This window comes from Dryobates pubescens, chromosome 6, assembly GCF_014839835.1.
Source record: "Dryobates pubescens isolate bDryPub1 chromosome 6, bDryPub1.pri, whole genome shotgun sequence".
NCBI classification, from domain to species: domain Eukaryota; kingdom Metazoa; phylum Chordata; class Aves; order Piciformes; family Picidae; genus Dryobates; species Dryobates pubescens.
The window spans coordinates 40,382,318-40,399,879 of record NC_071617.1 but is presented as its reverse complement, the minus strand read 5'-3'; the positions used below and the strand labels follow the sequence as shown (position 1 = coordinate 40,399,879).

General features: G+C 40.6%; 1 protein-coding gene across 1 annotated transcript in view; it reads right to left on the bottom strand.

The window, feature by feature from the left end:
- Positions 1–17,562, bottom strand: part of LTBP1 (latent transforming growth factor beta binding protein 1) — a 196,031-nt gene that overhangs the window by 172,978 nt on the left and 5,491 nt on the right. Inside the window, exon 3 of the mRNA XM_054162365.1 lies at positions 5,862–6,135. Coding sequence (XP_054018340.1) covers positions 5,862–6,135 — 274 coding nt within the window. The remainder of the gene's footprint in view (positions 1–5,861; positions 6,136–17,562) is intronic.

Below are 17,562 nucleotides of genomic sequence, written 5' to 3'. Positions count from 1 at the left end.
CTAATAGACTACTGGCTGGTTGCAGTCTCCACATTTGAACAATAATATGAGAGGAAGATCCTACCAATCGATACTTGAACAGTAACATGAGGAGAAGACCCTGCTTCCTCCAGCTGCTTAGCATTCTTCAGTATTTACAGCCACTCACTTAAAAAACAAAAATTCTGCCTCTCACTAAATGCTGATGACAGTATCACCCAAATGTCAACATCAGATGCCCTCCTTGGCAGTGGTTACCAACTAATTACACATTCTGTAAAAGAATAGTTTGTGATTTGGGGGAGGAATTTACCAAAGTATAAGGATACACGTCACATGTAAGCATTGAGGAGATGAAGCAAATAGGAAACTTCAGTGGGAAACAGTGAAGTACTCAGATCTCAGCACTGAAGAAGAAAAGTTTCCTAGAGACTTAGTATCTCTTGGGGTTCCTAAATCATGAGAACAGGCTATTCATAGATGAGAAATCTATAAGGCATTTGTAATTAATCATAGATTGGCTTAAGTTAGAAGGGGCCTTCAAGACCATCCCAATTCAACACCCATTGCCATAGGTAGCAACACCTACAAGACCAGGTTACTCAAGGCCAACCTGGCTTTCAACACTGTCAGGGTCAGAGACTCCACAACTTCTCTGGGCAACTTCTTCCAGTGCCTTGCCACTCTCATGATGAAGAATTTCATTGCTGAAGACTCAGACAGGCCCAATCCTGAAAATAGGTCTGCTTTCGTCTAAGGATGCCCACGTCATTCTCTGAATGAAGATTCTTGACCAATATAGTTATCTTTTACACTAGCTAAATGTTAAGATTAAGTAAATCTCCCAAAGAAAGGCTCTTTGTGTCTTTGTTAGCTCTTTAATAAAGCTATTGAGTTCTCAGTGTAGACTGGAAGTGTTGAGACAATACCAGCAACACACAAATCTGCTAATAGTTCATGCCAATTTTATTTTAAAAGCCTAAAGATTGACTATTATGCAAGATTTGTGACATGATGACAAAAGGTATACACATCTACAAACAAAGCAAGCCTTTTCTCCGAGTTCAATATACTAAAACAGAAGACAGTTCAGCAAGCAATTGATCCCTACAATACTGAACAAAAATAGCTAGACTTTTCTAAAGACAGAACACTGTTAAATCATATTTCTACACCTGAAATCATTAATAATCTCACTCTCACTTTGCTTTTCTTCCTTTGGAAGTTAAAAGGTAAAGATGTATTGTGACAATAGACTCTTTGTATGTAGGAAAACAGCCAACAAGGAAAAATAACTTTCCCGATTCTCCCTAGAGGCGCCTTGTATTAGTAAACCTTGTAACAGTTACATCATGAGTTCATAGCATGTTAAAAGCCTGTGCTAAATACAGTCATCAGCTTTACACTGCAGTCAGTTCCCCACCTCTCTGACACAAACCAGTGGGATCAAAATCTGCTGTAAAAAGCTCACCTTTGACCACTGGAGTTAAATTTTGAAGGCTGAGAAACAGTAACACCTTGATGTTGCAAAGCACTGGTGCTGAGACAAGCTAACAGGATTTAGATGTTGTTTCTTAGAGCAAATCAAACACTTGTTACACTGGGCTGTGGCAAGGCTGAATCTAGTAGCCAGAGACTTGCAGACAAAAGCACTGAAGCCCAAGTTAACCACCTATGGTTGTGCCTTAACAGTGCAGTCACGGCTCATGCAAGGATTAGTTTGGGGCCCTCTATACACTCAATATCCTAAAGTATGCATGTGCCTAAGATTAAACCCCCAAGGTGCCTGGCCATTCAGTGTTTGCATGGGAATGTTTAGTGAGAAGTTTCAGAGTTTCTTGTTTCCGTGTTGTGAACTGATATATTATCTTCCATTGTGGCTCTTCCACTTTATTTTTCTTAAACTGTACTACTATTGTGCCTAAGATTAAACTCCAAGTTGCAAAAAGTTAGCTGGAGGTCCCAGTGGACAAACTGAACATGAGCCAGCAATGTGCTCACAGTGAAAATTGACAATCATATATTGGGCTGCATCAGCAACAACAGCCAGGCAGGGTCAAGAGAATGATTTATTCCCTGTATTTGACATTTGTAAGTCTGCATCTCAACTACTACATCCAATTATGGTCTTTCCAAATCAAGACCTGATACCAAGACTGTTGGGGACTGGAACACATAGTACAAGGAGAGAGAATGAAGGAGGCGAGTTGGCTCAGCTCTAAGAAAAGGCAGCTCAAGGGGATGATACTGCAAAAGAGGCTGTAGGAGCAATAATGTGGCACTTAATTGTATTATGGATCTTCAGCTCATTGATGTTGTATTCCTTTTCAGGACCATTTCCAAAATTGTACTAAAAAAAGTTCCCTTTAAAAGAATTTAAATTTTCTGATGCTACAGCTGGTAAATGCAGAAAATCAAGCTGTTGGAGCTGTCCTATTGCCGACAATTGACAGAATGAGATGTGAAAGGATCACCTAGAGTTACTGGAGAGCTATCACTAGAATTCAGGACCACAAGGGACATTGAGATCAGAATTCCCAACAGGTTCCAATAAGAAGCAGATTTTTTTCTGAGACACCTCTCGTTTTCACTTACAGCCTGCTACATTTTCTGCTAACATTCTTCCAAGATAAGACCTTGTATCTGATAGTATCCATCTTCAGCTCAGGGCTATGACAGACTTCACTAGTGCCATGTTCATTAAAAAAAAAAAAAAAATCCTCTGGAAAAAATACATCTGAATTCCCTGCTTCCCTAAATATTATTGCCACCATGATAGTAAGAAAACATGTAAGAACATACCTTGATGCTTGAAGTTAGAAAAGCTGCATTCATACACAAAACAGGGGGAAAAAATGACAAATGATGGCAACTCAGAAACACTGTAGAGACAAGCCTCCTCTAGAAGCTTATTTCAGTCTTCCATATGGGATTCTGCCCTGACTCTCACCACCTCTTGACAGCTCTGCAAAGTAGCAGTGTCTAGATCAGTGTACTAACTGTACTGGCAATGGATGATTCCACTCCTGACATAGTCTTCCCTATATTTGCAGGAGCGGGAACAGAAAAGTGCCATTCCAAAAATATCTGGGCACCCTCATACAATGTAGGGCATCAGACAACATTCAAACCGAAGCAGGAACTAGCCCGTTTGCTCTGTACCAGTGACAGAGACCTGCTCTCAGAAGAATCTTTCAGTTCTGTAAATTGTCCTAATAGTCTACACAAGAACTACTGCCAGCACTCATGTATCTAAAAATCCATCACTTTCTGCTGCACTTTGTACAGCTTCTTCGGTTTGTGAAACAACCTATTTCCTCTCCTCCCACTCCTATGTCTGGCTCCTGACAAATCTGTAGCCTGGCTTTCTCCTGACTACAAAAATTCAGTCCTCCATTTTCCTACTTTATTATTAAGCTGTTGAAATAGATTTATCCTCATGTGATCTCAAAGACTAACAGTCCTATCTAGCTGAATAGGTTTTTTTTTTTTACATCTAGGGGAAAACCCTTAGGTTGACAAGGGTCACATGAACAACAAAGGCCACCTGGGTTAACAGTGCTTATAGGAAGCATGCCATGGCACTTTGGATAGCACATAACAGTCAACAGGCAGCCAGTACCAAAACAAGAGGACACAGTCTCAGGCTGCACCAGGGGAGGTTTAGGTTGGATGTTAGGAAGAAGTTCTATACAGAGAGAGTGATTGCCCATTGGAATGTGCTGCCGGGGGAGGTGGTGGAGTTGCCATCATTGAAGGTGTTCAGGAGGAGACTCGATGGGGTGTTTGGTGCCATGGGTTAGTTGTTTAGGTGGGTTGGATTGGTTGATGGGTTGGACATGATGATCTTGAAGGTCTCTTCCAACCTGGTTTATTCTATGTATTCTATTAGTCTGAAGTTGTTTCCTCTACATCTGGCATGTTGTCCCATGCAAGCAAGAGCAAATATTTTAGTGAAGCATGGCATGCTGTAGGTAACCTCTAAAAACACCTTGAGCATCACAGCCTGGCAACTATCATAGTCACATAGAAGAATATCAGCTTAACACAATCTTTGCATACAAGAGGAACCCTTTATCCCCTGACTTTACTTTTCCAGAAATAATGGAAAAGTAGTCTTCTCTAGAGACAGCTGCAAGTCTTCTAAGCACAGTTCAGACCACCTGAAAGAAGAGAGATTTTTCTTTTTTCAGGCAAGAACAAACTGCATTTAGTTTTCTTGAAGTATATTTCACTACTCAATTTTGACAATTAGCCATTATCACAACAGGAGGAAGAATTGAATGCTTGTGTGTGGAGGGAGGGCGAAAGACACAGTACACTACACAGATATCAGTACTTATAAGACAGAACTTGTCTGGCCTCTTTGTAGTAATTTGCTGTACTGTCCTTTGTGGAGCTAAGCAGAAAAGCAGGGTGTTGAGGATTACTAGTCATGCTGATCTAGATGGAAAGGAACAGGGAAAAAAAGCTTGCTGATTCAACAGGTAATTTCCTCTTCACATTAGTCACTTCAATAACCCCTGATTCACTGATAGGAATGTAACTGGCTCAGTTACTGGCTCAACTAAAATTGGGTAATGACTTCTCTGTCCTTCAAAAACTATGGATGTAATTGTTCCTAAAGCCCACCCATACCCACCTACCTTTTCCCAAAGTACATACTGCCTTAGGGCTTAGAACTCCAATGGAACTCAGGTAAATTCCTCTTTCCTATTACAGAAGACATGTATGAACCCAGTTTTGCTTGTACCTCCACAGTAAGATGAGTGTGAAGACAACAGTAAAAGGAACTAGAAGGATTTAGGAGGAAAGAACCTGATAAAGATGTTACCAGATAGCATCAAACATCTTTGGCAGTGCCCAGTGATTTCTGTTCTCAGATCTGGATTTCGGCGCCAGGATGTACTTTGCTGTCAGGAGTGTATAATTATTCAGCTACAGACTTTTATGATCACACACTACCATTCTGCATTCATTTTTATAATTTTGAGTACAGGAAAACACAAGTAATTTCCCAGTCCTGATTATCTTGCTTAGGAAGCTAGAAGAGAGGTAGACTACACACTGGTTACAGCTATCCAAACCCAACACCAGTTACAGGATGGAAACACTTTTGTCACTGACTTCTACTGAAACTGGGAAGACAGCAACAGCAGCAGACACCTAAAACTGTCTACATTCAATTTGATTATCATCCTCCTGTGCACATCCTCTGAAAGAAGTTAAGGCCAGACACATTAATAAAACAGCATTATAGTCACACAAATTTCAGACTCACTTGAACTGTTTAAACCAATGAAAGTAACATCAAAATCTAAGTCACCAGCTACTGAAGAAGCATAGAAAAAAATTCTCCAACACGAAGGGTGCTTCTTTGCTGCATATGACATGCAGATAACATCCTGAACTTCCAATGGAAGCAAGCATAAGTATCCATTGTAGTAAAGCCATACACATTCATCTGAAAAATAATATAATGCAAATGGAAGAAAGAAAACAGAACACATGCACCAAAGCTTACTCTCCTCAGTTTCATTAGGTGTTGAAATTCCATGCCAAATTGTCCTAGGCTGAACTCAAAAAGTGACTATTACAAATCAAGAATAACTCCTCTGAAAATAGTAGTTTTGTTATTCTAAGGGAAAATAGAAGCTGACTGCTATTATGGGATACTTTATTCAGATGAGGTGATCTGGCTTACGAGTAACAGAAGTTTAAAAATCCACTGAAATCTGACAGTTAAAATAAAAAGCTCTTTAGAAAAATAAATATATATATCCATGAATGTGTTTCCAAGTGCGATTATCTGAAAACACTTCCAAGGATCAGTGTTCTGCAAATCTGACATACTGGACTTGAAAAGCAAAGAAAACACTTACTGTGGTTGCATTTGCTGAGGCTTCTGCTTGATGGTGAATGCCATCTGAGTCATAGGGCCAACCTTCGGTGGAACTTGCCCCTTTTGGGAGAAGGTCTGCTGGACTGCCTGCTGGGGTATGGGCCACGGAGGAACGACAGGGCTCCGGCCTCCAGTGGAAGACGTGTCTTGCATGACTGTATCCTCACAGGAATTACCTTTTGTTCCTGGTTTACACACACAAAGCTGGGGTCGCAGGCACATCCCTCCATTTTGGCACGGTGGCGCACAGTTAGCTAAGAAAAGATATTTTTAAAAGTACCTGTGAAACAAGGCATGATTCAAAATGCAAACCCTCCCCACAATAAGAAAAGGCATTCCTTCTTAATGTTAACTGTAGTAGAAGAGAGCAACATCACCAAGTTCCATGCAAATCTGAAAAAACTTGAAATGTTCAAAGAAGTAAAATACTGGTGAGCCAAAAAAGAAATCCACAGGTTAAATCAGGAAATACAGCATTATTGTTAATTACTCTTAGTGGCCTTTTACAGTCTCCTTCATAGAATCATAGAATATGGTGGGTTGGAAGGGACCTTGAAAGGTCATCTAGTCCAACCCCCTGCAGTAGGAAGAGACATCCCCAACTAGGTCAAGCTGCTCAGAGCCCCATCAAGCCTGACCTTGAATGTCTCCACCAACAGGGCCTCCACCATTTTCCCTGGGCAACCTGTTCCTTTGTTCCACTACGCTCATAGTACAGAACTTCTTCCTAAGGACCAATCTAAATACACCCTTCTCTAGCTTAAAACCATTGCCCCTTGTCCTACTGCTATGTGCCTTTGTAAATAGTCCCTCCCCAACTATCTGGTAGGCCCCCTTCAGGTACTGGAAGGCTGCTATGAGGTTTCCCCATAGACTTCTCTGAGAAGAGAGATCAGCCTGTCTTTGCAGGAGACGTGCTCTAGACCTCTGATCATTTTTTTGTGGCCCTCCTCTGGACCCTCTTCATCATGTCCACATCCTTCTTGCACTGAGGGTGACTGATCTGGAAACAGTACTCTAGGTAAGGTTTCACCAAAGCAGGGTTGAGTTGCAGAATCACCACTCTCAATCTGCAGGCCATGCTTCCTTTGATGCAGCCCAAGATTCCATTGGCTGCCTGGGCTGCAAGTGCCAATGCCCAGCTTTTTACCAACTAATACCCCAAGTCTTTTTAGACACCGCTGGTCTCCATCACATCATCCCCCAGCCTGTACCGGTAATGAGGAATTGTCCTGACCCAGGTGCACTTGGCCTTGTTGAACCTCATGAGGTTCACTTGGACCCACTTCTCCAGCTGGTCCAGGTCCCTCTGAAAGACATCCCATCCACCGGCACATCAACCACACCAATCTGCTTGGTACCATCTGCACTCAATCCCAGTCTCTATTATTAATGAAAATACTAACCTGGCCCATTGTGGACCCTTAAGGGACACCACTTGTCACTCATCTTCATCTGGACATCAAGCCATTGACCACTACACTCTGAATGTGACCATCCAGGCAGTTCCTTATCTACTGAACAGTACACCCATCAAATCCATATCTCTCCAACTTAAAGACATGGACGTCATGCTGCATCCTTCCTCCCCAGACTTCAACAAGCAAATTGCATCCAATGAAACAATATTATGCAGATTATAGAATTTTAACACTGATTCAGGCTTGGATTCATTCTATCACTGTTTAAAAATCACAGATCCTCCACAGGTAGCGTGAAGGAATCTTTGCAGTCACATACATAACCAAAACAATGCAGAGAAGCATATGTGATTCAACCCTTCCCCCTCTAAATCCCAAATTAAATTCCCTCTGATATCACCACTGTAGTAACAAAAAAGAAGACATGGCTACACTAAGAGGTTGCATTCTTTGAAGACAGGTGTTTGTGATTATCCTGAACGAGTTTCTATGGATTCTTTGTATCACAAGTGAAAGGGGATGAGATTTTTTTCAAAAGACAACTCACTTTCAGGTACCTGCCTTCAGATAGGATTAATTACTCTGTTTTGTTCTATCCACTGACTACAGAGGCAGTCTGAATAATCAGCCTAGACTCACTCAGCTTGTAGACTTCATTAACATAGGATCAATTCCATTCAGAAAGGGCAAGAAACTTTGAAGAAAAGCAAATCCTACTCCCACGCCAGGAAAAAAAAAAAGGCAAATGGAAGCAAAAGCAGTTGCTGATCAGATATATCCATAACATAGCAAAGTTATGTCTAATCTGAGGATTTATTTTGGATGCTTAAATGTACAATGCTATTGTATTTAGAGAATATTAAAGTAACACAAAGATAGCAAAACAAGTTAATTCCCTTATCCAAAGAATACAATAACAGTAAAACACAATTTTAATTAAAATAGCCATCAAAATAATTTCTTCAGTAGTCTCATCAGAAATGAAGCATTTAGAAGAAAAATCACTGCTAAGCTACTCTGCTCCTTCCACCTAAGCATACTTTCAATAATGTTAAAAGAGCTTTTAACACAGACAAAATTATATGGCACAACATAGTCTACAGGATTTAATACAATAGGCAAGGCCATATCTTAAACCATGACATGTGATTCTGCACCATGTTCGGGTATATCCAACTGCAAAAGTTTCTGTTTGGTTTTTTTGGTCAAAGTCTGTCCACAGCCCTGGTTCAAATAAATTGGAACACCTGGCACTTCAATCGAGTTTTAACTTATAATTACGTATATAAAGTAAATGCACAAGCATACATTTATTGGGATGAGACTGTTCATTTGGAGGACTAATTTGTCAACTGGTAATACAATACCAAAACTGCCCTACAACTTCAGCTTGAGCTTTTACATAGGGTTATTCTCACACACACTTCACCCTTATAAATGATGTTCAGCAACCTAACTTCTTTCCAACACTACCAAGCTGAGATAGTTTAATTGCATGTTAAGCACCTACCTGGCAACAAAATGCAATAATTTGCTTACTTATATTTCTGTTTATTTTTGAGATTGTATTTTGTCTTTGGCTGCTGGAAGAGTGAAGGTCAGTTCCACTGAAAACCTGACAGGCGATTTACAACAAGCATATGTTGCACTGTACAAGCCAACTCTTTCTTCCACCTTGCTTTTAAGACCTAGACTTTGTTACAAACAGTAAAAATCCACTTATATGCACATGACTGAAATTAGTTTTGTCTTTGGAAAACAAAACTCCTGAGTTGGAGCCATCAATTCCAATTCTATTTCACTGGCTTTGGAGAGTCTCCAGAATACTGACCACATCACCCAGGTCATCTGTAGAAAGTGTGCAAAGATCACAGTTGGGGAAAATAAACAAAACCCAAAAAAATAACAACTTTGGGCACTGTTGCAAGTGCTTCTGTTAAAAAATAAATAACTAACTATCAGGATTTTCACAAGTCCCATTTTTCCAGCATTATAAAAGCACTCCTACTGAACATATATTTCTGGAGATTTATGGCCATTCATCTATATTAATATCCAGGTTTCTCAATAAATCATTTTAAAAAAGGAAAAAAATAAACAGAAGAAAGCTAATAAAACCACCCCAAAACTCAATATAACAAAATGTCCACTCTGCTAGGACACTGATCATTGTGTATAACTTAACTCTCAAAATTGAACTAACATCCTATGCACACACAGAAGACAACCCTGAGAAAACTGCAACTCTATTTCCTGACATTAAGAACCAAAACTGCGCTTCAGAAGCCTGAGAAAACTTCATTTTCCCCTTACCAAAGTGACCTCAATAAGGTTGCAACGAATTTAAAACCATGCAACTGAAAACAGAACCTGTTTTAAAATTACCTCTCTCTTTTACCCAGACTTGAAGACTCTTACTTCATCGACAGCAATATACCCTCAAAGGTTCTCAGCTTTCTATATACATAAATCATACAAAGTTCTGCAGACAAATTGCATTACTCTAGCCGGTCTTACAACAAAACAAACACCAGCCGATCCAGCAACTACATTATAAAAGACACAGTTTGTCTCAAATGATGTGAATGGTGACAATCAATTAAAAACCTGATCTGCTAGATCTCCACAGCAATGCATCATTCGATTGAAGTTGTCATTAATGTTGTGTAATAAGAGATTACAAAACAGGACAAAAGGTCACATTTTCAGGGGAAAATTAACAAGAACAGTTTAACTGACATAATACAGCAGTTTAGCTTTAAAAATTTCAAGACAGCCACAGTGTGCCAAATGCATGACCTAATTATTTCATTTGAAGGCAACAATAATGGCACATCTAACTGAAAACATCATGATTTTCCATAAAGCTGAGCTTCCAAAAGCTGGAGCATGGAAGTATTAAGTTTAAAACTGAAAAGTGGGCTAATATACTCCTGTTAAAGACAATAGGCATGGTCCTATTCAATTCAAGGAGGTCATGATTGGAAACTCAAAATTGAGCTTGGCAAAGAGAAAACAACAAGAGTAGGCTTAGTAGGTCAGATATAAAAATCCTCTCTATTACTAAGGTAGATAAGCACCCTTAGTAATAAGGACAAGTGTAACAACAGGGTGAGGAAGAGCAAAAGATTGTACCACTACAGTCTTCAATAATTTGAGAGTCAGCAATTTCCTGAGCAAGAATGATGGTTTTCTGATTAATAACCCTTAGTTTGTTGCTGGTTTGTTTAGTTTGTTTGTTGTTGTTTGGTGTGGGTTTTTTTTCAGCAGTTCACCAATCTGCTTTTTGAATCTGTTAGTTTCAGCACCCAATATTTGCTGCGCTAAGGAAATCAGCCAGCTTGGAAGGCCAGGCACAGATTCTACAGCCAAACTCATCCCACTTTCCCAAAGCATGGCAAAGGAACATGAAGTTCTTTTTGGGGTGCTTTTTGTGTTTTAAGGCCATGAAGTCTGTAACTACTACAAATAAAGCCACAGTACCACATCTGCTTTGGAAGGCCCTAAATCACAAAAAGTAGAAAGCATTTTTGATGGCTGTATCCCAACATAGTCACCCTTTCTGTGCATCTTTCCCTAATCACAGTATCACAGTATAACTAAGGTTGGAAGAGACCTCGAGGATCATTGAGTCCAACCTGTCTCCACACACCTCATGACTAGACCATGGCACCAAGTGCCATGTCCAATCTCCTCTTGAACACCTCCAGGGACGGCAACTCCACCACCTCCCTGGGCAGCCCATTCCAATGACGAATGACTCACTCAGTGAAGAACTTTCTCCTCACCTGAGTCTAAACCTCCCCTGGTGCAGCTTGAGACTGTGTCCCCTTGTTCTGGTGCTGGTTGCCCAGGAGAAGAGACCAACCCCTTCCTGGCTACAACCACCTTTCAGGTAGTTGTAGAGAGCAATGAGGTCACCCCTGAGCCTTCTCTTCTCCAGGCTAAACAATCCTAGCTCCCTCAGCCTCTCCTCATAGAGGGACATGTATTAAACCTGATATGGCTGTATTTACAACATTCTTTCAGAAAAGCAACTATAAAATAACAACATTAATATTAGGTTTAAACACACTCCTAACACATCTGTATGTTGGTTTAGGACTGATCTCTACAAAAGGACTTTTTAGTCCATGTGTTAATGTTATTTTAGTTAAAGAGTACATACATATTCAGGAGCAAGACCTGAATTAAAAGGTTTATGACATTTTAAACTATGTAAATATTTTAAGACTTCTACATATACAAAATATATTTCTGTTCTAATGCATTCTGATTTAATATGACAAATTATGTTTATCTTCTTAAGTAGAAAATACTATCCTATGTTGAACTTCAGATAAAAGTTTTTTTTCAGCTCTTTTGAAAGGCTCAAAATACTGGTACAATCAGCTCTGCTTGTCATGAAACAAAAAACCCTTTTATATTAAATGCCTGGTAATTCTTCAATTAAGATATTTAAGATCCAATTCCTATGCAAATCACTTCAATTTTACCTTGATTTACAATTAAAACAGTAACTTCTCATTTGCGAGTTTATTGCCTTGTGTCTCTAGATCAGGTGGAGAACTGAAATTTATAAAATGGAACTTTCCAGTGGGAAACAAAAAACAAATGTTAGTGTCCCCAAAGTTTCCTGTACCCAAGTCTCTAAACTTTTAGTCTCTGCTAAGTTTCAGCCTCATTCCTAAATTTCTCTGGCTTTGATACGATCACACTACAACAGTGTTTAGAGTTTTGTGTTATTTCTAGTGAGCCCATCTACTAGAACTTTTCTTTCTGTTTCCACATAAAATGTAACATAAAATCCTCTTAACAACAGGTAGTCAAGCAGCAGTTTAAGCAGAAAGCACTGACTTCCAACAAATTTCCTTACTGTGCACACTGGTACAGTACATACCAACTTCTCTCATAAATCCTGTCAGACAAAATACATGCTAGAAAGAAAATAATAGCAAGTATAATAATTGCAAAGAGGATTTTAAATGTGACTCTTTCAGATTCCAGCATAAAATGGCTGACAAATGATGCATGCATCAAGTTCACAGGAAGGGAAAAACCCAGCACTGTGACATGAAGGTATCTGTGCTTAGAGCAGAAATTTAAAGTCCTTTTACATGTAGCACAGAAATACTGTTACAAACAAAGCAAACACTGTCGTGTTTCATTAATTCAAGATTTCTGTTCCTCAAGTAAACAAGGAAACTAAACCAAAGCTCATCCTGGTTGAGTGCTCATCCTAAACAAAAAAAGTTGTGATACAAAGGCACCTTTAACTCATGCTGTGTTGAAAGACTGAGTGATGACCTCCCAGGGATTCCAAAAGAAAGGCAGTGAAGCACTTTCTCTGAAGACTGACTAACCGCAAATTCTGAAAAGAAAGAGGAATATTCCAGTTTCCCCCAGAAAAATCTGAGTATGGTGCTGGCACCCTGGAGAAGAGCACAGTGTACAATGGTTTACTGTTCTCCAAATTGCCCTGCTGATTACCTCACCAGTTTAGCACTTTTATTCTGGATATTTAGAATCTTCTAAGTCATGGTGAGGATGCAAGCTGGAAACTAGAAACCCCAAAGATAACCAAAGCAATGCTTGGTGCTCATCATCTAATGCTTTTCTGGAGATCTAGCTCTCCAAATAAGTCTTCTCCTCCAAACAGCTCACAAAAGTTGAATTTTACAAGAACTATATCAAACAATTCCATGCATTCACTGAGGAAAGGGAACAGAGGAATTTATGTTAAAGGGAAAGACAACCATGTTGTAAGACTACTCAATAAAATCAGTTGAAATTACTTTATCAAAAGAAATGGCATTACCCACAGAAAACATACATGACCTCTACACTAGTAATGGGGGAAGCATTACAACCATCTGTGTCTTCCTACACAGGAATTTAGTTTTATCACAATTATATGGTCTTAAAGAATTTTTTTCTCTAAACACACTTCAAAAAAAAGCATGTGTCACTGTTGGAATTCTTCACTGATCCACCTCAAAATATCTGACACATTCCCACACTGGTGTGGATGCCTATGTAAACGTGACCTCCAAGAAAGGAGAGAAACAAAACCCAGTGCTTTGGGTATGCTTTTTTGGCACACATATTTCTTTTGTTTTGTGTCCTATAACAGGAAGCAGCTCTCCAAATCTTTAGGTATTTACAAGAACCGCTATCTGCATTTCACCCGAAAAAAATATATGGCCAAGCAGAACCATTTTTAGCTCTGTATTTAAATTAATATCTTGCCTCACTACAATGTAAAATTCTTGTTCCTTTCTATGTGCAGTCAGAAATACAGATGCTAAAGTTTGCTTTTTGTCTGTAGCCACTGGAGAAAGGATCTGTTTTCTAAGAATAAATTAGGCTACATAAGTCAAATACTGACAGTTTTAGAGGCTGGGGGCGGGGGGGGGGGGGTGCGGTGAAGGGGAGGAAAAAACAAAGAAAGGCAGCTTCTGAGCTTCCTGGGTTTCTTCTGATAATACATTAACAGAGAAAGTGTTCAGGACTTTTTATCTACTGTAGATTTACCATAACTTGCTTACATCCTGCTTATTTTGCTGCTATGAGCTGAACACCTTCACTATGAGCTGAACCTTGAAAGACCGTCTAGTCCAACCCCTCTGCAAGAGCAGGATCACCTACACCAGATTACACAGGAACACATCCAGGCAAGTTTTGAAAATCTCCAGAGAGGGAGGCTCCACAACCTCCCTGAGCAGCCTGTTCCAGTGCTCTGTCAGCCTCACAGTGAAAGAATTTTTCCTCATATTTGCATGAAACTTCTTATGCCCCAACTTCCACCCATTGGCCTTTGTCCTGTCATTGGGCACCACCGAGAAGGGCCCAGCTCCATCCTTTTGGGACTCACCCTTTACAGATTTATAAACATTGATGAGGTCACCTCTCAGTCTCCTCTTCTCTAAGCTAAAGAGACTCGGCTCCCTCAGTCTCTCCTCATACGGAAGATGTCCCATTCCCTTAATCATCCTCATGGCTCTTCACTGGACTCTTGCAAGTAGCTCACTGTCTTTCTTGAACTGAGGGCCCCAGAACTGGACACAACATTCCAGATGTGGCCTCACCAGTGCAGAGCAGAGCAGGAGGAGAACCTCTCTCAACCTACTGGTAAACAGATTTTTCTTCAGCCTTCTTGCAGGCTCCCTTCAGTTACTGGAAGGCTGCAATTAGGTCTCCTTGGAACCTTCTCTTCTCCAGACTGAACAATCTCAGCTCCCCATAGCAGATGTGTTCCAGCCCCCCAAGCATTTTCAAGGCAACAGCACACAGCATGGTCACGTCTATACAGCATGGATCAGCTAACATCTCCCCACCTTCTCAGTTCCTACTGCCTCCACTTGCAGAAGGGAGGCAGGCTGCCACCAGTGACCTGCATAAAACCACTGTGCTCAAAGTCTGCAACACCGCTTTAGCTTAGGTCAAGATTCTCTCAAAGGGTATCTTGCAAACTGCACTCACCAACGTTTGATTCATGGTGTGGAGCCATCTTATTTCTTTGAAATGCAGAGGGGGGAGAAAAAGGAGGAAAAAAATAGTAAATATAATAAAAAACTAAACTCAAATCCTGAAGACTCCATGAATGTACCAAATGTATTTCAGCCTCATACTGGCATTCATTCCATGAGACCAGACTACACCTAGCTTGAAATAAAGCACTAAGCCCTGAAACATGCATACCATGGACCTCAAGTCATCAAACCCAAAGGCTTTGGAGCAGTCTATAGATCTGCTCCCATTAGTCCACACTGCTTGCTAATGTAGACAAAGCCAAATATTACAAGAATTTGGATGCTCTTGTTTCCTTCCATTGCAAGGACAGTAAAGATAAAATAGAATAGAATAAAATAGAATAGACCAGACCAGATTGGAAAAGACCTTTGAGATCATCAAGTCCAACCCATCACCCAACACCATCTTATCAACTAAACCATGCTCACCAAGTGCTTCATCCATTCTCCTCCTAAACACCTCCAGTGATAGTGACTCCATCACCTCCCTGGGCAGCCCATTCCAATGGCCAATCACTCTGTGAAGAACTTCTTCCTAACATCCAGCCTAAACCTCCCCTGGTGCAGCTTGAGACTGAGAGAAGAGACCAACCCCCACCTGGCTACAACCTCCCTTCAGGCAGTTGTAGACAGCAATAAGGTCTCCCCTGAGCCTCTGCTAACCAATCCGAGCTCCCTCAGCCTCTCCTCACAGGGCTTGTGCTCCAAACCCCTCACCAGCTTTGTGGCCTTTCTCTGGACACCTTCCAGCAAGTCAACATCTTTCCTAAACTGAGGGGCCCAGAACTGGACACAGTCGTCAAAGTGTGGGATAACCAGTGCCGAGTACAGGGGCAGAATGATTTCCCTGCTCCTGTTGGCCACACCGTTCCTCATCCAGGCCAGGATGCCATTGGCCTTCTTGGCCACCTGGGTATACTGCTGGCTCCTATTCAGCTGGCTGTCAACCAGTACCCCCAGGTCCCTCTCTACCTGGCCGCTCTCCAGCCACTCTGACCCCAGCCTGTAGCACTGCATGGGGTTGTTGTGGCAAATGTGTAAAACCCAGCACTTGGATGTGTTAAATCTCATGCCGTTGGACTCTGCCCATCTGTCCAGCCTGTCAATGTCTCTCCGCAGAGCTCTCCGACCCTCTAACAGATCAACACCTGCCCCCAGCTTGGTGTCACCTGCAAATTTACTGATGATGGACTCAACACCCTCATTCAGTTCATCAATAAAAAACTACTGCAAAAGGCTGGTAAGAGCTTTCCCATTACAAAAGCCAATCTATGAAATTCAAAAGTTTTATTTACATAAATATGACAGTCACAAGCATAGCAGAGGCAAGCACAAACTATTCAAGTGATGTCTTTCAGTTTTTCAAATTTGAAGCATTTAAAAACAGTGTCAGAGGACACATTAAAAAGGACTGACATATAAGTCAGTTACATCAGCTCATAGTAGTTACATCTCTTTAAAACTGAGGTATTCGATTTAGACATAATTTGAAGGAAATTGATACTGTCTTTACTGAGATGATAGTCTCAGAATAAGAAGAAACATTTGGGAAAGTAGGTTACAGTTAAACTTTGTATACACAATGTAAATAAAGAGACCTTGGTAAAACTCAAAGTCACAAAGTAACTAAATACAAGCCTCAGGAACCGTTTATGACCAGAAAACCTCCATGAAGCACAGCTGTAAACATTTGAAGTACTCAGTTCCAGTAATAAGTACAGTTCTCCTGGATACCACCATTTCCAAGAGCTGCACTGAAGACAAAGAATGTAGATTCCAAACAACCAATACTAAAGCAGTGGTACAGAGTTCTATACCTAAACTGGGGGACCCATGCACTCTTCCAAGCTTTCAGGACTGTATCCCAACCCTGTGTCAGAACAAGATATAAGCATGCAACCTTTCCCTCACCTTTCCAGAGACAAATCAGCAGCGCAAGCTAGAAGCAACCTAGTGCATGCTTCATCCAGCTCTTGGACATCTGAAGGTCTAGAACTACGGCTCACACTCTGATGTGTCTTTGTCCTGAAGGAGACACAAAGCTGCAGCATGCTAACTCAGCAACAGCAACAAGCATAGCTCTGGAGATTTAGGGATCAGATGGCTCAAACTGAATAGCAATAAAAATGCATGTTCTGGAACTGACCAAAGGAGACCTTGCCTTTGCACAAGTATTAGAGCAACTTTTAGTCTCCTTCTCCAGCAGGAAGGCTCTACCACTGCAGATTTTCCTATTCTGAAAAATAAACTAAACCTTCTTTATCTATAGCACATTCATTTAATGTTGAGTCAGGAAGTCTTCAAAAGAGAAGAGAATGAGCATAATAATCTAAATACAAAAAAAAAAGACAGACTGCTTGTCTTATTTTCTGGTGGCTTTTCCCAGGTGTCTAAGCACACAGCAGACAGGAAAGAACTTCATAACTGAAAGAATCCACCTCCAACATCTTCACCTTGCGACCATGCATGGAATACCTGCATTCAAACAGACACCTTTAGCTAACAAAGATTCTTTTTCTCTTAATTGACAGCAATGATGTATGTGGGTTATACATCAACACAGACAGTAATTCACCTCCCTAAACATAATCCTGCAAAATCTGTTTGCCCTACAAGCCTTTCTTACACCTCTACAATAAGGAGCTCGTGCTTCCACATTCCATTTACAGCCAACTCTCTCCTTCCCACTAGCATCTCATTGCTATGTTAGTAAAGCATAGAATTCTTC